Below are 26,472 nucleotides of genomic sequence, written 5' to 3'. Positions count from 1 at the left end.
CAGTCTCATAAGTTCTTCCTATGGTTGATTGGTTGGTTGATTTGTTTGTTAGCTCCAGGTGACTTCAGTCCCTGTAGAACATGTTTTTAAGGTCAGAAACCTAGTCTTTCTCCTGCACTGCCTTGTACTCCAGTCTCTTGGGAAACATTAAGTATATGCAAGATGAGTAAGAAGGAGGAAGGGAGAATGGGTTGGTGAATGGAAGGGTGAGTGGATGGAGAAGTTTGGTGATTGTATCAGTCTCGGTTGTCTCTTGCTTTTGGCTTTGAATTCTCAATGTTACTTCCTAATCTTCCTGTGTAACACGTAACACTCCTGATCTTTGATCACTAATCCCTAACCCAGACCCTGGTTCATTTCTGTCTGTTATTATAAAGAAAAGACTGAAAGTTTAAAGGGTACCAAAGTAGAAGGAGCTTTTGATGATGTGGAAGCATTTTGAGGCTAGTCAAAAGAGGGAGAAAACTTATCTTGGTAGTCCCTAAACACAGAACCAGAACTCATAGGCAAAAGTTCAGCCATACAGGCTTTTTGTTGACCTAAAAGGAACAGTTAACTAGCCCAAAATGAAAGCAATGGAGTGGATGTTACTAGAATAAGTTTACAAGGAACTCAGTGACTCTGTAGGAGGAGTGTTTTCAGGGAAACTGAAGTATTAGATAAAAGGTTGGATTAAATAGCCTTAAAGAGCCTTCAAAATCCAAGACCTGTGATGCTACAATTGCCTCTACTCTGCCCCCTCAGGAAGTTGAATATAGTTCTCTTTCTTTTACAGACTTCTTGAAAACAATCATTCTCATCCTATCCCATATTTTATGCCCCTAATATTTGACTCCCTCCTTTTCCTTACTGTTCTTTTTCTTACCCCTGCAAATATATATACATGTATATATATACACCTTCCAGTTTGTCCATGAGCTTTGGAATGGTCATAGGGCTACAACAAGGGCTTCAAAGCCAGACTTAGGTATAGAGCTCATCTCTATTTGTTACTACCTGTGTGATTTGGGGAGTACTTCTTTGGTGAGACTCTGTGTCTTAACTTTCCTCACCTACAAAATGGAGGTGAAATAATATATGAATAGATGGACCATGCACCAATGTACCTATTTAGAATAGAAACGCCTTTCATCTTTCTGCTTCCACAATATTGTGGCAACTAATTCACAGCCTTGTTTCCTTAGAAAGACCACAAATTCCTAAAAATCCTTAAAATGATCTGGTATTTCCCTTCCTCCCTGACTCACCACTTACTTGAATTTTCACTTTTGGTAGTATTAGACAGTATAAGCAGATGTCCATGCCCAGTGTTTTTTTTTAACCCTTCATGAAAGTTTCAAAATTGCTTTCACAGGGAAGGCCATCAAATGAATGCCCGCTGTCATTAACATAGTCTCTTCAGGTAATACACACCTAGAAGGCAGACAGACTTACATAGCTTCCAGCAGTGGTCCCATGTTAGGCATTTAGTAAAAAAGATTTCTGGATCTCAGTGTGATTATTCTGTTTTTCTTTCATTTAGAATGGCTTTTAGAGAAAGGTATGTCTTTAAAAGAACCTTCTGAGATCCTTTGCCACCATTGATTGCCCTGAAAAGCACAGAGAAGATACTTAGATTTCTTTCAAATAATCTATATTGCTTGACCCAATACTGTACACTTCATGAAAAACATGTTAGGAGCGACTCTCTAGACTAATAGAGGACACCAATATATAAACATATAATGATGACACATTGAACAATGTAACAAATGCAGAGGTAGCATAAAAGAATAACTGGAGAAATACTAGGAAACTTTCCTAGATGGATAGAAATAATCTAAGAGGAAGAAGGCAGAGGAAAGCCATTTATAAAGTAATAGGAAGTAAAGAGAAAAAAAGAACATAATGTCAGAGTAGACTTAAGCCACAAAAGCAAAAAAAAAAAAAAAGCCCTTCTTTTTGCTTTTCTCTGCAAAACTAATAAAGGATCTTGAACTTCTTGCAAAAATATGGAATCAAGTGCTAAGGACAGTGCATTTAACTCTGACTCCACAGAAGATCAGAATCTTTATACACTGAATCAGAAATTTTTTCTATACATCTACTGTAGGTAATGCACAACTTTGGGCCAAATGTCTTGAGAAAAACAAAAGTTAAACAGTTCTATCATCAAATACTATTTTTGTTTCATGGGTACACTAAGTGCTAGAAATAAAGAAATAAGAAGACAAGTTACCTGTCATGGGTAGCAAACTTTTACCCATCCATTTTGACAGAGAAAATCTCGGACTTGGCTGAACCCACCACCCAGCTCACCTACAACCAGCACCCCTGAACCGGATACCAGCACTGTACCCCAAGATGCTGCCACCATCCCCAGCTCAGCCATGCAGGCCCCTACAGGTAAGAGCAGAGGAAGAGATTAACTGAACAAAGTCCCTGGCGTCATTGTCTGCAATTTCTCTTGTCTTGGACTGATAACTAGCCTCATGTCCGTTTTTAAACCTAGCAAGAATCTTTTAAAAATGTCTTCTTTGACATTGGAAATAGCCTCAGAATTACTTCCATTCTGTGAAAACAAAGAAACCTAGGTAAACATTCTATAAACTCAGGGGTGAGCAGTTGGGGTGTGTTATGCCAAAAGTTCCCTGACCCAAGTTAGAATAATAGTCATCATTCCCAGTTAGGAGGGCTTGCTTCGTAGTGATCTGTCCCAGTGTCTAAAATCCTAGCAGTATTCCAGTAATACAACTGCCGCTACAATGCCTTTGATTTTTAAAAAAGATTTGCTGTTTACTTCAAAGTCATAGTAATAGAGGGCCCAGCATGGCAGAGAAAAAGAAATGAGACCTTTCGTCTAGTAGCCCATATGTACGTCTCGAATAATTGTTTAAAGTTATTTAGATATTAGTTAAAATGATACATGCTTGGGGAGGGGAAGGGGAACCCAAAGCTTATTTAACTGTGTCATAAACTAAAGAATTTTTTAAAAAGTGATACACGCTCATAGTTTCAATAAATTAAAGCAGATGAGAAACTTACAACAAAAACAAAACCAGCAGACCCTGCCAGGTCATGTCAGTTATTTCTTCCCAGAGGCAATCACTTTCAATTCAGCCAATTGTTTCCTTTACCTCCTCGCATCTAAATAATATATGTGCACACGTATATTTTTGAAAAGCTATAGAAAGTTGAAATTAAATGATAAATTTATTTTGGTTTCAAAAGTGAAATCTTTATATAGTTTTCCTATGCAACAGATTTTTAGAAGACTCTTCATGTTGCTTCATGTTGCTTTTTTTTTACTTTCTTATTTTTTATTAAAAGATATTTTTGTATTAACTGTAAACTTTAGAACATGAGCATTTAACTCTCTCCTTGCCTCTTACCCACACACACACCACCCAAATGCAATTCTGTGTTATTATAATATTGCATAAATAAAAATCCAGTGTTTTGTTATTATAGCTAGCTAAATACCATTCTTGGGGCTGGTATTGTAGGTTAGCAAATAAAGCTGTTGCCTGAAACACCAGAATCCCATGTGGGCATCATTCCATGTCCTTGATAATTTGCTTGTGATCCAGTTCCCTGGTAATGTGCCTAGGAAAAGCAACAGAAGATGGCTGGAGTCCTTGGGCCCCTGCCACCCATATAGGAGACCCATATAAAACTCTGGTTACTGGCTTCATACTGGCCCAGTGCCAACCCTTATAGCCATCTGGGGAATGACCCGGCAGATGAAAGATATATACTCTCTCTCTCTCTCTCTCTCTCTTTCTCTCTCTCTCTCTCTCTCTCTCCACCACCCTCATCTATCTATCCATCTTTCCCTGTTTCTTTGCAATGACTTGCAAATAAATGATTCAAAATCTTGTAGAATAGGTAAATAAATGCTATTCTCAATTGAGCCATATAATGTCCAATGATTACTTTTCCTTTGTAGCATTTTGATTTCAGAGGAAATATTTTATCTTTGTGATGTATTCATTTTTCTTTATGAGCAGGTTGTGTATTTTGCCCATATCATACCTAGAAGAAACCTGCCCTGGAGCCTTCTGAGTTTCTTTAGGTTCTCTTCATCTGTTAGATTAGGTTCCCAGTTTACTCTTTCCCACACTTGCTTTCTCCTTTAAGTGTTTTAGGTTTTATATCTACAGTTCTATTTGCTTTGACATTTCTCCTTATCCCTAACATTCTGAAATTTTATTTTGCATGTATATTCACCCACCATACTGGACACTTTAACTTTTGAAACTTGTCTTAAATTTCTTCATCAGTGATTTTCTCCCATTCTTCCTTTTTTTACTAGTCCTTCTGACAAAGCTGTTATTCAGCTGTTGAACCTCTTGAACTAGTCCTCTTGTCTTCATATCCCTGTTTGTCCTTATCTATGGTCTGTTTTGTTAAATAAAGTGTTCTTTTATTTAACTTGCAAAGCAGAGAAAGAGAGGAAAAGAAAAGGGCCTACCGTCAGCTGATTTCCTCTGTTCATGGCAGCATTTGGAGCTGGGCCCAGGGCATGTAGATTAAACCACATCTCCCACGTGGGTGGCAGAGGTTCAACAACCTGAGCCAGTGTCTGCTGCCTCTGAGGGTGTGGATCATAAGGAAACTGGAATTGGGAACCAATCCAGGACTCAAAGCCAGGCACTCCCATATAGGATGCCAGTGTCCCAAGTGCATTAAATGCCTGCCCTCTCTTTGTCTTTTCAACTTAATTCAAGCTTTTCTCAACTCTATCTTCTAACCTATAGTTTTGCATTCCTACCATTTTGTTTTTAAATTACATTATTCCAGTGGCATTTTCCAAAGCGTGCTTGATGACAAATGTTTCTGTAATGATATATCATACTTAATTTATTTGCCTCCTGTATATCTTTGGTGAGGTGTCTGCTAAGACCGTTGGTCCATTTTTCAATTGTATTCTTCAAATACAAAATCGAGTATTTGAAAAAAAATGTAGCAATTGATTTTGAAAGTCAGTTACAGAGGATGAAATGAATATTCTACCCACTGATTCACTCCCCAGATGGCTACAACGATCAGCACTGGACCAGGCCAAAGCTAGGAGCCAGGAGGTTTATCCAGAGCTCCCTCATGGGTGTCAAGGGCTCAAATACTTGAGCCATTTTCCACTGCTTTTCCTAGGCCATCAGCAGGAAGCTGACCTGAAAGTAGAGCAGCTGGGACATGAACCAGCTCCCATATGGGATACTGGCAAAGCCAGTGATGGCTTTACCTGCTACACCATAATGCCAGCCCCCTAATAGAGTTGAATTTTAAAATTCTTTGTATATTTTGGGTAATAACCCTTTATTAAATGTCTTTTAAAGAAAAAGAAAAAAATGTCTTTTTAAAATATACTTCTCCCTAACTGTGTATTTCCCTACCATTTTTTGACAGGGCCTTTCTCAGAAGTTTTTTTTTGTTTTTTTTTTTTAATATAGTCCAACTTTTCGGTTACCTCTTTCATTAATTAAACTTTTGGTGTTATATCTAAATTTATCAAACCTACAATCATTTACCTTTTCTCCTGTTATCTCCTAAGAGTTTTATAGGTTTCCGTTTTACATTTAGGTCTATCACCAATTCTGAGTTAAATTATTTGAAGAGTATAAAGGTCTTTGTCTAGGTTCTGTGTGTGAGTGTGTGCCCATTTGTTCCAGCATCATTTTTTGAAAACACTGTCTTTACTATATTGCCTTTTCTCCTTGTCAAAGATCAATTCACTGTATTTATTTGGGTTTATTTCTGAGCTCTCTGTTCTAACCCATTGATACATTTGTTTGTTCTTTGCCAGTCCCAAATTATCTGGATTATGGTGGCTTTATAGTTAGTTTCAAGGTCAGATAGTATCGGTTCTCCAAATTTGTTCTTCAGTCTGGTGTTAGCTTTTTGGTTTACTCTGACTCTTCGACTTTAAAATAATTTCCTAGAATTTTGATTGGGATTGTGTTGAGTCTCTTCAAGTTGGGAAGAACTGATATTTTGAGTTTTACTGTCCTCATTCATAAATATTTTTCATTTATTTTGCTCTTTGATCTCTTTCTTTAGAGTTTTTATAGTTTTCTTTATGTAAGTTCTCTACATATTTTATTAGATTTATACCTAAATATTTCTTTTTTTGGAGGTGCTTGTGTATTTTATTTATTTGTTGGTTTATTTGTTTGAAAGAGACACACAGAGACAGAAATCTTTTATCTGCTAGTTACCTCCCCAAATCTTTTCTTACAGCCAGGGTGGGCCCAGGTGAAGCCAGGGGCCTGGATATCATTCTAAGTGTCCCCATGTGTGAGGCAGAGACCCGAGTACCTGGGCAGTCACCTACTCCCACGGGGTATCAGTAGGAAGCTAGATTAGAAACAGGACTCTGATATGGGACTCTGATGTGGGATACACTGCATCAAATGCCTGCTCCTCAGATGGTGTTCATTTTAATTTCATTTATTTATTACAAGTGTATATAGCAACTTCATTTTAATATTAACCTTGTACTCTGCAACCTTATTATAATAAATTACTAGTCCCAGAAAGGGGTATTTTTCCCCCTGATTTCTTTCAGGTTCTCTGCATAGACAATTTTGTCTTCTGGACAAAGAGATTTCTATTTCTTTCTTCCCAATATGTATACCTTTTAGTTCCTTTTTTCTCTTGCTACCTTAGCTAGGGCTTCAAATGTAATATTGAAAAGGAATAGTGAGGAAAAAAATAAAAGGAATGAAAGGAGACGTCCTCATCTTGCTCTTGATCTTATTGGGAAAAATTTGATATCTAACTGTTAAATATAATGCTAGTTCTAAGTTTATTTTCTAGATGTTATTTTTCAAATTGAGGAATTTTCCCTGTATTCCCAGTTTTCAAAGGGCTTTGATTTTGAATAAGTGTTGGATATTGTAAAGTATTTTTTCTAAGTCTATTAATTTTATTGTCTGATTTTTGCTATTTAGCTTGTTGATTTAAAGGATTACATTAGATGGTTCTTGAATATTGGGCCAGCTTGGTGTACCTGAGACAAATCTCACTTGGTCCAGATTTATAATTCTTTTGATACATCATTGTTGGATCAGTTTTGCTAACATTTTGTTGAGGATTTTCACATCTGTATTCCTAAGATACAGTAGCTTGTCTGGTTTTGATATTAATGTAATGCTAGCCTGTTAGAATGGGTTATACAATATTATGTCTGATGATTTTAAAGATTTATTTATTTTTATTGAGAAGGCAGTTTTACAGAGGGAAGGAGAGACAGAAAGATCTTCCATCCACAGATTTATTCCCCAAAACGCTGCAATGGCCAGAGCTGAGCTCGTCTGAAGCCAGGAACTTCTTCCATGTCTTCCATGTGGGAGTAGGGTCCCAAGGCTCTAAACCAGCCTCCACCATCCCCACTCAGTAGTTTCTGATATTACTAATTTGTATCACCTTTTTTCCCTTGTTACCTTGATTTCATTTCTTTTCAAAGAGCCATATTTGAATTTCATTAAATTTTCACTGTGGATTTTGTTTCAAATTTCATTGATTTAAGCTCTAATTTTTTAATATATTTTGCTTACTTTGGATTTAATTTGTTCATCTGTTTTATTTTTTAAGTATTGCATATATGTATTTATGTATGTATGTGTTTTAAAAGCAGAGTAACAGGCAGTAGAAATTAGAGAGCTTGAGCTTCCATCTACTGTTTACTTACCAAATGACTGCAATGACCAAACCAGAGAAAAGCCAGGAACTCCTGGCAGGTCTCAATTGGATAGCAAAGCCCACACACTTGACCCAGCATGCACTATTTCCCAGGCCTATTAACAGGGAGCTGGATTGAAAGCAGAGCAACCAGAGTACATGGAATGTGAGCACCACAAGCAGCAGCTTAACTCATTACACAACACCAGCCTTACTCATCTTTTCCTGATTTCCTAATGTAGAAGCTTAGCTTTAGATCTTTTTTCTAATGTATTTATTCAGTGCTATCAATTTCAGTGCTACAATTTCATCTGTGTATTGCTTCTACTCTATTGTATCTCACACCTTTTGATAAGTTATATTTTCATTTAGTTCACAATATTTTTAAATTTCTCTTGATATTCTTTGATTCAGAAGTATAAGTATGGGGGCCCAGCACAATAGCCTAGTGGCTAAATCCTCGCTTTGCATGTGCCAGGATTCCATATGTGTGCCGGTTCTAGTTCCAGCTGCTCCCCCTCTCATCCAACTCCCTGCTTGTGGCCTGGGAAAACAGTAGAGGATGGCCCAAAGCCTTGGGACCCTGCATCCGCATAGGATACCTGGAAGAAGCTTCTGGCTCCTGGCTTTAAACTGGCTTAGCTCCAGCCTGTGTGGTCACTTGGGAAATGAACCAGCAGACAAAAGATCTTTCTCTTTATATTTCCTTCTCTTGTGTATCTGCCTTTTCAATAAAAATAAACGTTTTTTAAGAAAAAAGAAGTGTGTCTTATTTAACCACATATCTTTCTATTACTGATTTTTTGGTTTAATTCCATGATAGCCTGAGAAAAGACTGTGATTTCTATTATTTTAAATTTGCCTGCATCTTTTATGCCCCCAAATGATTTTTTTAAAAGATTTATTTATTTTACAAAGTCAGATATACAGAGAGGAGGAGAAACAGAGAGGAAGATCTTCCGTCTGATGATTCATTCCCCAAGTGAGCCGCAACGGCCGGTGCTGCGCCGATCTGAAGCCAGGAACCTGAAACCTCTTCCAGGTCTCCCACATGGGTTCAGGGTTCCAAATCTTTGGGCCGTTCTCGACTGCCTTCCCAGGCCACAAGCAGGAAGCTGGATGGGAAGTGGAGCTGCTGGGATTAGAACCAGCGGCCATATGGGATCCCAGTGCATTCAAGGCGAGGACTTTAGCCACTAGGTCACGCCGCTGGGCCCAAATGATTTTTTTTTTTAGCAAATATGAACAAGGGAAGGATTTGTATTCTGATCTTGTAGAGCAAAGTGGTTGATGTATCAATTATACTCCAGTGGTTGATGATGCTGTTATTTATGTCTTCACTGATTTTCTGTCTGCTACATGTATTCATTTCTGATAGAAATGAACTGTGATTATGGATTCAACTGTTTCTTCTTGGATTTTTGTTAGTATTTGTCCTGTCCATCATTTATTTATTTGAGAGAGAAATAGACACAGGGAATGAGCTGCCATCCACCAATCACAAACCAAATACCAGCAACTGGTTCTTGGCCAAGACTAAAGCCAGGAACTTGGAACACAGTCCATGTCTCCCATGTGGAGAGCAGGAACCCAAATAAGCCCTCACTGTGGCCTCCAGGTATCTGCATTGCCAGAAAACTGGAGACAGGAGCCAGGCCAGAAACTTAAGTAAACCCAGGTACTACCCAGGTAGGATGTGGGCATCCCTAGCACTAACCTCTTGAACTCCAAGGCAAACCTCTGTTTGCCTTCACATTTTGATACTGGGTTGTCAAGTTTAAACATGGTAAGGACTGATACGTCTTCCAGAAGAATCAATCTCTTTATCAATGTGTAAACCTCTCGCTTTCCCTGATAGTTTTCCTTACACTGAATTCTGCTCTGAGATTAATATTCCTGCCTTGTTTGAATTAGTGTTGGTATGCTATATATTTCTATACCTACCTACTTTTGATCTTAATCTTTTTTGTAGACAAATATAACTTTGACTTGCTTTCTTCATGCTTTTTGAAATTCTTTCTCTATTTTAATTGTTATTTTAAACCACTGACACTTAAAGTGATTGATATAATTCCACTGATGTCCGCCATATTTGTTATTGTTGTCTATTTGTTGCCCTTATTTGTTCCTATTTCTGTTTTCATTTCTTCTTTGAAAAAGATGTATTTATTTATTTGAAAGGTAGAGTTATGCAGAGAAGAGGAGAGGAAGAGGCAGAGAGAGAAAAAGAGAATCTTCCGTCTGCTGGTTCACTCCCTATATAGCTGCAGCAGCCAGCACTGAGCCAGCCACAAGCCAGAAGCCAGGAGCTTCATCTGGGTCTCCTACTTGGGCCATCTTCTGTTGCTTTCCCGCATGCACCAGCAGGGAGCTGGATGGGAAACAGAACCACTGGAACTCAAACTGATGCCCACGTGGGAGGCTTTCACTGCAGATGGTGGCTTGACCCATACTGCCACAACACCAGCCTCCTGTTTCCCCCTTTTATTTTGTAATGTGGTTTCAAATGAGCATTTATGTTTCATTTTCTCTGCTTTCTTAATATAATTTGCATTTCTTTTGCTTTACCTGGTGATTATTCTACTCTTTAAAAATATACACTTAAAACTCTATCCAGGTTCATTTTCAAATAACACTGTGATACTTCACAGGTAGTTCAATGCCTTACAATGCTAATTCCTTTTTTATTTCTTTTATTAATATTCATTTCACTTATATATAAGCATACACACGTAAGCACATAAGATATGCTGTTGCTATTATTATTTCAAACAAAAATTTTACAAATTACTCCAATTAAAAATATGAAAAATAAGTTTTACTCTACCTTCACTTACTCTTCTAGTATTCTTCTTTTCTAAAAAAAAAAAAATGATTTATTTATTTTTATTGGAAAGGCAGATGTACAGAGAGGAGGAGAGACAGAGAGGAAGATCTTCCGTCCGATGATTCACTCCCCAAGTGGTTACAACGACCGGTGCTGCGCCGATCCGAAGCTGGGAACCAGGAACTTCTTCTGAAGCCAGGAGCTTCTTTTCAGGTCTCCCACACGGTGCAGGGTCCCAAGGCTTTGGGCCATCCTTGGCTGCTTTCCCAGGCCACAAGCAGGGAGCTGGATGGGAAGTGGAGCTGCCAGGATTAGGACTGGCGCCCATATGGGATCTTGGGGCGTGTTCAAGGCGGGGACCTTAACCACTACACTATCGTGCCGGCCCCTAGTATTCTTCTTTTAGATGCAAGTTTTAAATTAGTATAATTTTCCTTCTCTCTAAAGAAATTTAAATATTTCTTGCAAGACCAATAAACTCTATGAATTTCTTTTTATTATTTGAAGGTGAATTTCTCAGAGCAAAGAATTCTAGATAATGGGATTTTCCCTCAGTATTTTAAGTACTTCACTCTACCTCTTTGCTTGCAAGATTTCATAGGAGACATAAGGCGTGACTCTTATTTTTGGTTTTTCTTCTTTAAGTGAGATAAGTTTTTTTATTCTGGCTTCTTTCAAGATTTTTTTTGTTTATTTTTGGTTTTCTTTTATTAAAATAGTACACCTAGGTTTGGGGTCTTGATATTTTTCCTGTCTCATGTGCTCTGAACTTCTAGATCTGGAATCTATCACTAATTTTCTCAACTAGTTGTGTCTGTTCCTTTCTCTTTGTTATTATCGTTGTCCCACAATTCTTGAATATTCTGTTCAGCTTTCTCTTTTCGTCTTTTTTTCTTTCCGAGGCTCAGTAATTTCTTTTCATAGCCATTTGTTCCCTCTCCTATTGCGTCAGTCAAAGGCTTTGTTTCTGTCGGTTGGTTTTTGGCCTCTAGTCATAACCTTCCTGCCATACCTGAATCTGCCTCTGAGCCCAACCCCGCATCGTTGCCCTGTGCTTTTTGTCTTTAAATACACTTGTGTTGTGTGCTTTTTTTTCCTTGATAACTGGACATGATATATGGAATATAAGGACTGGATTACATAGGCCTTCAGTGGTGTAGTGATAAGATATGTGGAAGCAAAACCATTCTATAGTTCTAAAATAAGATTTCAGTCCTTTAGTGAGCCTCTGCCTTTGGGCTGTTTATAGTGCTTCTCAGTTTGGACAGGACAGTTGGAGTAGTGACATGCTTCCCTTCTACGTGGGAGGCTTCCCCTCGTGGGTAGGCTTTGAAAAATTTCCAGGGGTTAGGCTCTATAATGCCATTTTCTTGAGGGAAAAAGGCTTTTGCCTAGGACATAGTGCTGTGGCATATTTCATAGTTGTTCCTTCCACCTTCACTCCCCTCCCTACACACACACATACACACATCCCCTTTCTCCCCACCTCCCCAACCTCAGCCCTGCCAAAAAAAAAAAATTCCAGGAAATTTTTCCTTGATCTCTGTTGTGAGAACCTAGCTGAGTTCTTGGAGGTAAAACTCAGGAAAATATGAGGACTCCTGTACTAGTGTTGCTAACAAACCCTCTAATAGTTCATCAAGTATGATTGTAGATTTTCCTACTCCTATACAGGTCTCTGCTCCTCTAAGCTGTGATTCTCAGTTCTGTTTCTCCAGAGTTTAGGGGCAATAGTTTGTCTATTATCCTCACTCTTTCATATCTAAGAACTGTTGATTTTTTAAAGGTTTTTCAGCCTTTATTTCTTAAGAATGAAGTGGCTACTTGTAAAGTATGTTGCAGACCCTTCTCTGAATTTTTTTTTTAACATTTCCCAATTCTGATTTCAGGGATGCAAGAGAAAAACAAAGCATGGCAATATACAAAAATGTCTATGACTTTGTCATTGGGAAGTATTTTGAAACAAAATGATAAACAAATTATAAATAATTGTATGCTGCTGCTTTAAAAATAGGATAACTCATCTCTGCTCCTGTCAACTGAAGTGACTCCATTGGGGCTAACTATTCTTCATTCTCATAGCTAACAAAACGTACTTGATATCATTTCATCACGTACAACCCTTTGTGAAAGGTGTCTTGGGTTCCTTTAAATCAAGGCTGCTGGATTCCAAGAGTAAGTGACCCAGGAAGCAGGAAGTGGGGGCTACCGTTTCTGAAGACCTGAGCCCCAAACTCAGCATAGCATCAATTTGAACATATTTTAATGGTCAGAGTCAATCACTAGAGTTTGTTAGATTTGCCGCTGGCCAAAATGTTAGATTCGCTGACCACCAGAGAAAGAATAATTCAGCCAAATATATGAAAAGAATTTAGATGGCCTTTATTTCAGGGAACCACAGTCACGGACTTTCCTTCCCCATGCAGCAATACTTTTATTAGATGTACCTTCACGCCAGGCTGTCAGAAACAGCCTGCAGTGCTTACACCTTTTGTGGATTACTTTTTTGTTTGCACTGAGTCAGTTGTATTTTTCCAGTCTGATTTCTAGCTTCTAAAATTTTATCATTGTGTGCTATCTTACTGGAGTTCATCTTAGTGAATTTTAAGAAAAAACAAGGCTAAATGAATATAGTCACTTTGTCACTTACCCATCTATTTTTTCTCTCCTTCTTTTTCTACTGTGACCTTTCACTTCCTACTTCCTGCTGTTTTCCCTTTCGTTCTCTCCATGTGGCTTCTCAGAATTACAAAACTGGAGAGTCCTCGTAGAGCCTGTAATTCAGACCCCTCAGTTCACAGAAGGTGACCCTGAGACCAGAGAGAACTGCCATCCATCCATAGCTCCCACACTACTGCTTTTATCTCATTTGTCCTTAATAGAAAAAGACCCTGGCCTCTGCAAGTGGGAGCCTAGATGGCAGATAATGAGATAAAATGTCATTGCTGACCAGACCAAGGGAACAACTGGTCAGGGTGTGCCCACTCTACCCCTTCCTCTCCACAATGCCAGGTGCAGGGGAACAAGCAAGTAAATGCCCAGCTTCTTGAGATGAGAAGCCAACAAAGCAAGTAAATACCTAGATGGGAACTTCCAGGCCTTTTCATGGTTTTTTGTTTATTCTTTTTTTTTTTTTTTTTTTTTAACTTTTAATGTTTTCTTTGAACCTGACTGCTGGCTTAGAAGATAAGCAAGTGGCTTTTAAGGCTCAGAACAGAAAGCAAGGCAGATGACCAGCCATTCTAATAACACATGCATATACACTTAACTTATATTATCATGGTTCTACAGCTTTTTAAACATATAAACTGATATGAAGAATGTGAGGTAATCAAGTACAGAAAATTCAAGTACAAACATTTGGGAAATTGTTTAGATTTTCTTCTCAGTGCATACAAGACAAAGTGCAAATTCTGTCTTGGCCTTTGGTCTGGGTTATTCTCCCAGCAGGCTGGGTTCCCAAAGCCTTTGGCCAGTCATGCGCTTTGGGCTGGCAACACTGGTACACAGCCTTTTTTGACTTCCCCAACCCGTCTGTGGATCACAGTGTCTCATTAGCTCAGCTGCTGGAAATGTTGCTGGGGACCAGAGCCCAGGATATAAAAGATGGAAGAGCACACTGGAGACTTTTAAATTTTCTTTGATTCCTTGTTTCTGTAGTTTGTATCTACTTGAACAAAAATGGCAGCACAGGCCCCCACTTAGATAAGAAGAAGGTCCAACAGCTCCCTGACCATTTTGGGCCAGCCCGTGCATCTGTGGTACTGCAGCAGGCTGTCCAGGCTTGCATTGACTGTGCTTACCACCAGAAAACTGTCTTCAGCTTCCTGAAGCAAGGCCACGGTGGCGAGGTTGTCTCAGGTAAGCACCCTTGGACTGGTTTGGCCTCTTAGCCAGACTGGCAAGCCTTCTCCAGTGGATTTCTGATGGGGTATTCTGATTCCTACATGAAGCCTTAAGTGTTGGGGAATGTAAAGGTATTCCATTCCCCCACAAGATGCTCTACCAAGAATACTAAAGAAGAATAAACCAGACTGTTTTAACTAAGCCTGGAAACAGAGTTCTCTCTCCTGTTATCTTGCTGACTTTCTTCCAAACAGAAAATAAATAAGTATACTGGTTTAAAGGCTTTCCAGAAGAAATAATCCAGAGGAGCTGTGTTGTGGCAAAAGATGAACTTTTCCATCCTGCCATGGCTTCCCGCCTGGCTTCTGGGATACTAAATTATCCTATCATTCCTTGGACTCCTTGGCTACCCAGTCCTCTGCCAGGTCTAATACAGGGAATGGAATCCCAGCACAGAACAGGAAGAGTCAGTGCCTCCTCTTCCCCACTGGGAGAGTTTGATCCAGTACCATGCTGTTTTTTGCTCTTCCTGAAGATATGTACTTGTTCTGCAGAGCCTTGCATCTGGTTCAGTTTTCCTAAGTCCAGACCCCTGTTTCTTACCCATGAAGCTTATGAAGGCAACCTAGAGCCTTTCAGTAATGCCATCCCAGGGTTCTCCACCATCTCCTGAGTGAGTTTCAGTAACCAACATTGCTTGAGCCCTTTGCACATGTTAGCAGCTATTGCCAGACACTGGCTGGGAGTAGAGAGAGTACAAAGCTGCTTCACACAGTTGGTACAAAACTGAAATGAAAAGAGAAATTTGTTTGGGTGCCAAAGTAAACTTAAATGTCTGCACAGATTTTTCAAAACACTGGCTTGTCACAAATTTTCCCATATGTATGGATTTTGAACTTTTTTGTACCAAAATAAATTTCATTTTCCATGAACTTTTGAAAGACTCTGGTAGAAGATGACAAACCAAAGTCTGCACTGTGGAAAAGAAAGCAGAAATATCTAGCTATAAGAAGTGCTATAATAGAGGAATGTGTGGGAGCGTGACAAGGGAGTGATCAGCTATAGGGAAAATGGGGCAAAAAGCAAGGAAATCATTATAGAAGAGTGGGGAGTGCCTGGGAGAGAAAGGCTCTCAGCCCTCTGGAAGCCGTCTTTCTGAGGTCTGGGTTCCCTCGTCCTCTGGTAGGCTGCTGCACAGCAGTCTGCAGGGGATCCCCTCTTTCCCTTCTTTCCTGCTGTATTACATGTTCATTCTCTAGTGTTTCTTCTCTGCCCGCAAATTAGCTACTTAGAGTGACCCAGCTCCCAAATCGCTTTTTAATGATGCTGACTCAGGCCTGCCTTTTGTTTTCTGAGGATTATGTTAACAAATTAAGTTAACTATAGTCTACAATAATTTGTGATACATTTCCAAATAACCAGAAGAGTCAAAAAAGGAAAATTGAATGAGATTGAATTGATAATTACTCTGATTATTTATAATTTTATACATTATAAACTATATATATATACCAAACTCATACTCTGTGATAGCCCATAAATGTTTACAAACATTATGGGTCGCTTTTTTTTTCAATTTTTTATTTATTTGAAAAGCAGAGAGACAGATATACATATATCCTCGAACTGCTTCTTCACTCCTCAAATGCTTGTAAGTGAAACTGGCTGGGCTGAAACCAAGAGCTGGGACATCAGCCCGGTCTCTGATGCGGTGGCTAGGATCTAACTACCTGGAGCTATCACCTGCTGCCTTACCAGTGTGTGCATTGGCAGGAATCTGGAACCTGAAGCAGGCCCAGGTCTCAAACCCTCATGCCCACATATGAGATGCAGACATATTGAAAAGAGGCCCCCAACCACTGCACCAAATACTTGTCCCTCAGTTAAAAATTTAAAGGAAAGTTGTACTGATTTTTCAATCATAAAAAGAAAGAAAAATAAAACCAAGCCTGAAACAGTTCCAGATGTTTCAAAAATTCTCAAGCTCTAAAATAGATTAAAATTTATATACTAGAACCATCTCTGGCTACGGTTCTTGTCTCCTTTCTGTCCAACTTACCAGTTTTGTGGCAGTTCTTGTGAAAACATCATCCTAAGTGAACAGATTTCCTGGAGGAGGCCCAGCCAAGAGATGGAGCAAATAGAATTATGTTCACAGTTGTTTTTACAGGGTGAATGAAATCTTACCAGCGCCCCAGGGTGCAATAGGCCTGGTTTAGCCACTCCCATTTTGCAAGCTCTTTGGAGTAGCAGGTAAAAATCAAAGCCCTGGAGGAAGGGAGGTCAGGGGTGTCAGGGAGGAAGCCAGGCCCAGATTACCTCTGTAACCAGGTGAGCCTGAGGCAGGCAGTGGGCTGGGCTTCTCCCGCCCCTGCTGCACACTGCACTGCACTGCCGCACTGACGTGTCTGGCCCTGTTTACTCACCTCCACAGCCGTGTTTGACCGAGAACAGCATACTCTCAACCTTCCAGCAGTCAACAGCATCACCTACGTCCTCCGCTTCTTGGAGAAACTCTGCCACAACCTTCGAAGTGACAATCTGTTCGGCAACCAGCCCTTTACACAGAAGACTCACTTGTCACTCACTGCCACAGAGAACAGCCACAGCCACGACAGGTACCTACCAGGTAGGAGTTGGAACGGGGCCCGAGCTTTTGGGGATGGGAGATGAGAAAGGGGGTGCCAGTGTGGGTGGTGCACAGCTAGCAGTGGTGACTGTAAGCGTCCAGAGCCAGGTCTGAAGCTGCCGGCCTGACCCTTCCTTTCAGAACTCGGAAGTTTGTTCCTTACCCGGACCACACCAGGGACTTCTTCAGTCTCCATTTATCTTTACTTTCTGTTCTGAATTTTGTCTTCTAATTCTGGAATTATCTTTCTTTACTCTGGATCTTGATTCCTTGCAAAGATGGTTCCCATGCCCCTTCTGAGCTCCAGACTGCATGTGGAGACAAAGTGAAGTCAGTACATCTCTCAGTGTGAACCTGGCAGCAAAAGCCAAACATAGATGGCCCTTGCCAACAGAAAGGTTTAGTTTCAGGCTACTGATTGAGAAATGAGCTCCCTGGTGATTGGCCATTCATTCTTTCCTTTGGCACATTGCCCTAACTTTTGCAGCACTGCCAGTCTAGCAAGTCCATTCAAGTTCCTGCTGTTTCTAACCAGCCTGGAAAATAACTTTCTTGGTTAACATACCAAACCCACAATGCAAAAGTGATGCCGTGTGGCCCAGAACAGTGGTTAAGCACTTTTAAGAGAGATTAAAGAGTGAACAGAACTCCACATCTCTAATCTAGAGCTCACCACACAGAATTAGAGGCAGAGGAGGAAAGTTCAGGCCAAAATGTAACGAGGCAGGTCACTGTTGAAAGAGGAAAGAGAGGCCCTTTTTAAGAGTCCTGTGAGCTACGTCCTGTGCAGAGCAGCTGAGGCCACAGAAGAGAGGATACAAGAGGTGGGGAGGAGGCAGGGGTAGCAAGGTATGCCCACACTACCTTCCCTATTGGCTTTTCTTTAAAAAAAAAAAAAAAAAAAAAAAAAGATTTATTTATTTTTATTACAAAGTCAGATATACAGAGAGGAGGAGAGACAGAGAGGAAGATCTTCCATCCGATGTTTCACTCCCCAAGTGAGCCGCAACGGCCGGTGCTGTGCCAATCTGAAGCCAGGAACCTGGAACCTCTTCCAGTTCTCCCACACGGGTGCAGGGTCCCAAGGCCCTGGGCCATCCGCGACTGCTTTCCCAGGCCACAGGCAGGGAGCAGGATGGGAAGTGGAGCTGCCGGGATAAGAATCCATGGGCGCTGGCCCATATGGGATCCCAGCGTGCAAGGCAAGGACTTTAGCCGCTAGGCCTCTATGCCGCCAGGCCCTCTATTGGCTTTTCATCAGCAGAATCACTTCCAATTAATAGTGCCACTTTTGGGGGTTGTGCTCAGGGAAGTAACTACTTGACCAGTCCTCTCCTGTCCCCATCTATACTTCTACATGCTAGTGAGTATTGCTTGAGAGAGGGCAGACACCTGAATTCCAGATATTCCTTGTGGGACCCAGAGGTTATTTCTGCTCACCTAAACCGCTCTGGATTGTGTTCTTTCAACATCAGAGTTTCTGAGAACAGACAGTGATATTCTTACTTGCAGTTCAAATTTTATAGTAGAGTCTGTGTAGGCTGAGTATGGTTGAGTCAATGCAAACGCAAGTTTTTTAGTATTTCCAACTGCTAGCATACAGAAATATCTTCATTTCAGTAATGAAAGTTAGGCCTGCCTGGGATTCATAAAGAATGGGTATGCAAGAAGATGCAACAGGTCCACAACTGTAGATACTAAAGACTGAGTCCTCTTCCAATCCAGCTTCCTGCTAAAGCACCCAAGAAAGCAACAGAGGATGGCCCAAGTGCTCAGGGCCCATGCATCCACTTAAGAGATCTGAAAGAATTCTTCTGGCGCCAGCTTTAGACTGGCCCAGCCATGACCATCGCAGCAATTTGGGGAGTAAACCTGCAGATGAGAGATCTCTCTTCTCTCTGTCTTTCCTTCTGTCTCTGTAACTCTGCCTTTTAAATAAATGAGTAAGTCTTTCTTAAAAATTTTTATTTATTGGGCCCGGCGGCATAGTGGCCTAGCAGCTAAAGTCCTCGCCTTGAACGCCCCGGGATCCCATATGGGTGCAGGTTCTAATCCCGGCAGCTCCACTTCCCATCCAGCTCCCTGCTTGTGGCCTGGGAAAGCAGTCGAGGACGGCCCAAGGCCTTGGGACCCTGCACCCGCGTGGGAGACCCGGAAGAGGTTCCTGGTTCCCGGCATCGGATCGGCGCAGCACCGGCCCGTTGTGGCTCACTTGGGGAGTGAAACGTCGGATGGAAGATCTTCCTCTCTGTCTCTCCTCCTCTCTGTATATCTGGCTTTCTAATAATAATAAAATCTTTATAAAAAATTTATTTATTTTCATTGTATATGAAGAGCAGAGAGATAAAAGCAGAGATCTTCCATTCATTGGTTCACTTCTCAAACACCCACAAGAGCCTGGCTGCACACTAGCAAAAATCTGCAGTCAGATATAAAACCAAAATTCAAACTTGAGCACTCCAAAACAGGTTGGAGGCACTGCATCCAGCATTTCAGCTGCTGCAAAAAATGCCCGTCCAACATGCCCAGCAAACTAAGCCACTGCCTCTGATACTTCTGTCCCATTCGAGTGTCTCTATGAGTCGTGGCTATTCTACTTCCAATCCAGCTCCCTGCTAATGTGTTTGGGAAAGCAACAGAACATGGTCCAAGTGCTTGGACCCCAGCCACTCACTTGGGAGACCTGGATGGAGTTCCTGGCTCCTGGTTTTAGCCTGGCCACCCGTGTCTGTTATGGCCATTTGGGCAGTGTGAACTAGTGACTAGATTCATTCTCTCTCTCTCTCTCTCTCTCTCTCTCTCTCTCTCTCTCTCTCTCTCTCTCTCTGTAACATTACCTTTCAAATTTAAAAAGGGGGCACAGGAATAGAGCACAGTAGCATATCAAGCAGGCTAATCCCCCACCTTTGGCATCAAAATCCACATGGTCACCATTTCATGTCCCAACTGCACTACCTCTGATTCAGCTCTCTGCTATGTCCTGGGAAAGCAGTGGAACATGGTTTAAGTCCGGACTCCTGCACCCATGTGAGAGACCTGGAAGAAACTCCTGGCTCCTGAGTTCGGACTGACCCAGCTCCAGCCATCGTAGCCAATTGGGGAATGAACCAGCTGGTGGAAGATTTCTCTCTCTTTCTCTCCTTCACTCTGTAAATCTGCTTTCCAAATAAAAACAAATGAATCTTTAAAAGAAAAATAAATAAGTCTTTTTTAAAAAAAGAGAGTTAAAGCCATAAATATTACATTCTGCTTTATTGACTACCACCCTTCCTTCCTCCTTGTCAGACGAACAGAACCAACTTTCTGTGCCCTCATACTGGCTGATCAGTGACTTGTCTGCTGTCTTGTTTCTGTTTATTTCCAAGATGAGAGTTTCAACAGTGCTCCAATATGCCAGAACCTTACCTAGACTTCTGACCCCCTCAGTCCTACTGTACCAACTTTGATCATTTCTTTATCATGTCCAGTGGTTTTTCTGATAACAGACTCAAACCTCTCCTCAAGAGTTTAATCCAGACAAGAACTCTGTTTTGCTTTATCCTATGGGTGATTCCTGTCCTTCTACCTGGGTACACACTTCCATTTTGACCCAAACAGATATCACTTCCCTTGCCACTTGTCTTCACACTACCCTTCTACTAATAGTCTTGGCCCAGCTGACCATGCACTTCCATTATATCTCATACTCACCAAAAACTTAGGTCAGTTTTTTTTAAGATTTATGTATTTGAAAGGCAGAGTTACAGAAGAGATTAAGAGATAGATCTTCCATTCACTGGTTCCCTCCCCCAAATGGCTACAACTCCCAATACTAGGCCAAGCTAAAGCCAGGAGCCCAGAATTCCATCCAGGTCTGCTACATGGACAGCAGGGGCCCAAGCATTTGGATCATCCTCTGTTGCTTTCCCAAGAGCATTAGTAGGGAATTGGATTGGAAGTGCAGGATCTGGAACTTGAATCAGCATGCCCATAGGGTATGTCCATGTAATAGGTGATGGTTCAGCCTGCTGTGGCACTAAGCTAGCACCACAAGTTAAATTTTACATCTTACTAAGCTTCCTTACTTCAGATGAGACTGTTATATTTTTTTCTCTAATGTTTTATTTTTTTTTTAATTAAAACCTACAAAATGTAGATATATGGACACCATTCAGCCACCAATTGAGTACCAAGATTCAAGTGCAAACTCTGCTTCCATTCTAACTTCCTGCTGGTGCACACTCTGGGAGACAGCAGGTATTTGTGCAGTTAGTTGGGTCACTGTGTGGAACACTGGATTGAGTTTTCAGTTCCCAGCTTGGCCTAGTCCCTAGAACTGCAGGCATTAATGACAGCTGTCAATCTCCTTGCTTCTCTCTTTCTGCTTCTCTCCTTCTCTGTGTTTCTCTGCTTCTCAAATAAATATTTTTTAAAAGATTTATTTAATTTTGATTGAAAAGGCAGCTTTACAGAGAAAAGGAAAGACAGAAAGAAAGAGCTTCTGTCCTCTGGTTCACTCCCCAAGTGGCCACAACAGCCAGAGTTGAGCTGATCTGAAGTCAGGGGCCAGGAGCTTCTTCCAGATCTCCCACGCGGGTGCAGGGTCCCAAGGCTTTGGGCCATCCTCTACTGTTTTCCCAGGCCACAAACAGGGAGCTGGATGGGAAATGGAGCATCTGGGACACGAACCAACACCCATATGGGATCCTAGCGCGCATTCAGGGCAAGGATTTAGCCACTAGGCTGTCACATTGGACCCAAATAAATATTTTTCAAATTTTAATTTACATATGTTTAATTTGCTAGACTGTTTGAGAACTAGAACTACTGCAGATGAGATTTTATTTTAAATTCATTTTTATGTATCTCCTGAGAATAAAGAAAGCAGTATTATTATGTTCAAGAAATTTAACAATAATAACATTATTGGCCACTATACAGTCCTTATTACAATTTTCCCTCAATTGTTCCTGCAGAATCCTTTATAGATTTTTCCCCCTCTTTTACTTTTTTAAGTCTTTTTGTTTAGATAGTTGAGAAACCGAAAGACATAGCTATAGAAAGTATATTCCCATCCTCTGGTTTACTCACCATATGCCTCCAATGACCCTTAGCTGCAACTAAAACTGGAAGCCAAGGACTCAGCTAGGTCTACACAAATGGTAGGAATCCAGTCACTTGAACCATCACCTGCTACCTTTCAGGGCTTCCCATTAGCAGGAAACTGAGATTGGGAATAGATCTGGCACGAAACTGAGGCACTCTGATATGGAGCACAGGCTTCTTAACCACTATACCAAATACCTGCTCCTCTTTGGCTTTATCTTACTCCTAGGCCCAATAAAGGATTATCCGTTCACTGCATTTCAATAGTCTTGTCTTTTTAGTTTGCTTATCTTTATAAAAGTTCTCCAACCACCTTTTCCAGCTTCCATAACATGTCATTGGTATTTTTAAATTAAAGATTCATTTTGGGGGGGCCAGCTTGGTGGCATCCAGGCTAATTCTCAGCCTGTGGTGCTAGCATCCCATATGAGTGCCAGTTCATGTCCCAGCTGCTCCACTTCTGATCCAGCTTCCTGCTAGTGGTCTGGGTAAGCAGCGCAGAAAGGTCCTTAAGCTCTTTTACCCACATGGAAGACCCAGAGGAAGCTCCTGGCTCCTAATTTTGTACCAGCCCAGCTCTGGCTATAGTAGCCATGAAGGGATTAAAGATTTTCTCTTTCTCTCTCTCTCTCTCTCTCTCTCTCTCTCTCTCTTTCTCTCTCTCTTTCTCTCTCTCTAATGCTGACTTTCAAATAAAATCATTTAAATTTTTTTTATTGGCCAGGCCTGCACAATGGTTCAGTGACTATATCTTTACCTTGCACCACAGGGATCCTGTATGGGTTACATGGGCACCAGTTTGTTTCCCTGCTGCTCCACTTCCCATCCAGCTCCCTGCTTGTGGCCTGGGAAAGCAGTCGAGGATGGCCCAAAGCCTTGGGAACCTACACCTACATGGGAGAGCTGAAAGAAGCTCCTAGCTTCTGACTCTGGATGGGCTCAGCTCTGGCTGTTGTAGCCACTTGGGGAGTGAACCAACAGACAGAAGATCTTTCTCTCTGTCTCTCCTTCTCTCTGTAAAGCTGTCTTTTTAATAAAAAAAATCTTTTTCAGAAACAAATTTTTGCTTGTTTATTTGAAAGAGTGACAGAAAGAAGGATCTTCCATCTGCTGGCTTACTACCCAAATGGCACAGCAACAAGGTCAGCCCAAAGTCAGAAGTCAGGAACTCCATCCTGGTCTCTCACATGGGTAGCAGGAGTCGAAGCAGTGCTTGAAATAGCCTCTGCTGCTTTCCCAGGTACATTACCAGGAATTTAGAGTGGAAGCAGAGCAACCAGATTATGGTACTCCAATATGAGATGCAAACATCTCAAGTGGCAGCTTAAAACACTGTCCCACAGATCTGGCACTAACATTGGCATTTTTAAAAATCCAGTCAGCTGTTTTGGTTTAAGTCATTAGACATTTGCTAAAATACCTGCCATGTGTCAGATTCTGTACTGAATTCTGGGGAGACATATATGAAACAAATTGAATTCCAACACTTAAGAGAAAGAGAGATGAACATGTATGTGTTAAGAGCATGACACAGTTAACTCTGGCCCAGCCAAGTGTGAGAAGCAAAAAATAAAGTGAAAGAAGTTGAGGGGAGAATTGCTGTCTGGCCACAGTGTTAGAGCAGAGTCTCTCTTTAGAACTCCTCTTGCAGCTGGATGTAATGAAAAGCTTGTGAGGACAGATGGATGCCACTGCCCTTAGAAAGTTAGCAGTGTTAGGCAGGAGATGGTATTAATTCCATTGTTATTGAACTCTGCTCAACATTAACCTGGGTCTGCCATTTTAGAATTTTACAGGTTCCTTACTGCTGGAGAAAGTAGTTCAGTAGTCATATGACAAGTTCTTTGTGCATTTATTTCCATCCAGATATTCAGTGTTAGTTAAAATAATTCCTGCCCAAATCCAGAGATTTACCATGGTTAAAGCCAAGTGAGAACTGTGGGACCCCTTGGGGGACACCCTTTTATCCTCATGTGGGTTCTTCATGGTATTGTCACATTTTCGGATGTGTTCATGATGATTTGGATCCCACCTCTGGGGACACCTCCACTCTCAGGTAGTCACACCATCGTCCAGAGCACAGCTTACGCATCCAGCTGTCAGGGAGAACAAGTCTGCATAGCCAAGAGATCCGAATACTGTATTCCTTTCCTTTGTAATGTTTATGATAGTTTGTAATTTTCTTCCTAAATAGTCATCTTCCCCAACAGAGTAAATGTTTTATGAAGGGAGGAACAATATCTTTCTCCATTACCTGTCACTTTGACTACCGCATGCTAAGTTCTTTAAAATAAAATAAATAAATAAATAAAATTTTAAAAATTGGGCCCAGCACGATAACCTAGTGGCTAAGTACTCACCTTGCATGCCTGCGATCCCATGTGAGTGCCAGTTCATATCCCAGCTGCTCCACTTCCCTTCTAGCTCCCTACTTGTGGCCTAGAAAAGCAATAGAGAATGGCCCAAAGCCTTAGGACCTTGCACCCATATGAGAGACCCAGTAAAAGCTCCTGGATTCAGATCAGCTCAGTTCTGGCCATTGTGGCCACTTTAGGAGTGAACCAGAGGACAGAAGATCTGTCTCTCCTTCTGTTTGTAAATGTGCCTTTCCAAGAAAAATAAGTAAATCTTCAATAACAATAATAAATATTTTAAGAAAAAAATTTCTTAAAATATTTATTAATTTGGCCCTGGTGGCATGGCCTAGCAGCTAAAGTCCTCGCCTTGAACGCCCCGGGATCCCGTATGGGCGCTGGTTCTAATCCCGGCTGCTCCACTTCCCATCCAGCTCCCTGCTTGTGGCCTGGGAAAACAGTTGAGGACGGCCCAATGCATTGGGACACTGCACCCATGTGGGAGACCCGGAAGAGGTTCCAGGTTCCCGGCATCGGATCGGCGCAGCACCGGCCCGTTGTGGCTCACTTGGGGAGTGAAACATCGGATGGAAGATCTTCCTCTCTGTCTCCTCCTCTGTGTGTATCTGGCTGTAATAAAAAATGAATAAATCTTTAAAAAAATATATTTATTAATTTGAAAATCAGAGTTACATATAGAAAGGGAGAGACCTACCATTCATTATTTCACTCCCCAAATGGCTGCAACAGCCAGAACTGGGCCAGACCAAAGCCCAGAGCCAGGAGCCAAGAGCTTCATTCAGGTCTTCCACATGGGCGCAAGTGGCCAAGACTTTGGGCCATCCTCCACTGCTTTTGTAGGCCACCAACAGGGAGCTGGATCGGAAATGGAGCAGCTAGGACTCCAACTGCCACCCACATGGGATGCTAGCACTTCAGGCAGAGGATTAGTGTGCTTCGCCCCAGGATTTGTTAATGATATTTAGTGAATGAACAGATAATGGAGGCTGTAGAACATGTAGTTCAGAGAGATTTTTTTTTTTTACATGTGAGTGACTTAAACATTCAGGAGGATTGTACTGGTATATGAATTCTGTGCTGATATAAGAAGTTTTGTAGGTCCATAGCTGTAGTTAGGTAGTCACTGAGTTCACCCCCCATGTAGGGGAAAGCTTGGTTGTCAACATGGAATCTGTGAATATCAGAGGTAGAATGTGCTCTGAAGATGAATCTCCACCCTTGCATTGTCCTGCTAGATACACTCAGGGTGTCACTTGGTCAGCCTGGAGAGCTCTAGGACCTCCCAGAGCATTCAGTATGCCTCATTAGAGTAAGATGTAGCGATCCCGCATAGGCCAGGTGCTGTCAGTTCCAGTTTTCACAGCCCATACCTCAGGATCCAGATCTCAGTCAACATTCTTGAAATTGCTGGTAAGAAAAATGCCCAGTTGTTTTCATCAGCATCTAATGAGCCCCTTGCTTTCATACCACACGGTTCTTTACACGAAGCAGGCAGTACTTGTTTCCAGCCTAGCTGAGTAAAATGATGGCTAGGAAGGGGAAATTAACACACTGCAAAGCTCAAATTTAATCTTTTTCTTGAAGTGTCACACAGAGGTTGGATTTGCCATTCTAACTTTGAGTAAAAAGCAAAATAACAATACTGTGTGTTTTTGAAGCCCATCCATTCAGTCTCCTTACCTGATGCTCCTAGCCTGACAGAGGGTGATTCTTTCCCTGTTTTCTGTACAAAGAAACTGGTGCTCACAGAAGCCAAGTTGCTTGTCAGCGATCACCTGGTTAGTGAATGGCAAGAGTCCATGTTCTGAACCAAGGTCTCCTGCTCTAGGCATTCAGTTCCCAACCATGTCTCCAGGTGGACACTACTACCCTCATCTCTGCTAGAAAGGATGAATAAGAACTCCCTCAATAGGAAGGCAGTGGGATATGCTTTAGATAGTCTAGAGTCTCCAGGATTTCTCTTTTCAGAACTACCTCTAGGAATGCGCTCAGTGAATCACCTCCTGGGACAAGGATTAATAGCCAGAGTTGACCTGGAGCCCATGTAG

At 41.3% G+C, this 26,472-nt stretch overlaps 1 protein-coding gene across 6 annotated transcripts in view; it reads left to right on the top strand.

The window, feature by feature from the left end:
- The window catches only part of SCMH1 (Scm polycomb group protein homolog 1), a 188,664-nt gene that overhangs the window by 152,122 nt on the left and 10,070 nt on the right, over nucleotides 1-26,472 (top strand). For 4 of the 6 annotated variants that reach the window (XR_009247464.1, XM_058679662.1, XM_058679657.1 and 1 more), the window contains 3 exons: nucleotides 2,259-2,385; nucleotides 14,150-14,350; nucleotides 16,770-16,964. Coding sequence is in view for 5 of the 6 variants with exons in the window: in XM_058679662.1 (XP_058535645.1) it covers nucleotides 2,259-2,385; nucleotides 14,150-14,350; nucleotides 16,770-16,964 (523 nt within the window). In the remaining variant the exon portion in view is untranslated. The remainder of the gene's footprint in view (nucleotides 1-2,258; nucleotides 2,386-14,149; nucleotides 14,351-16,769; nucleotides 16,965-26,472) is intronic. The other 2 variants (XM_058679670.1, XM_058679680.1) reach the window with 1 other exon arrangement.

Source organism: Ochotona princeps, chromosome 2 (assembly GCF_030435755.1).
Source record: "Ochotona princeps isolate mOchPri1 chromosome 2, mOchPri1.hap1, whole genome shotgun sequence".
In the NCBI taxonomy this organism is placed as follows: domain Eukaryota; kingdom Metazoa; phylum Chordata; class Mammalia; order Lagomorpha; family Ochotonidae; genus Ochotona; species Ochotona princeps.
This window is presented reverse-complemented; position numbering and strand designations above follow the sequence as displayed.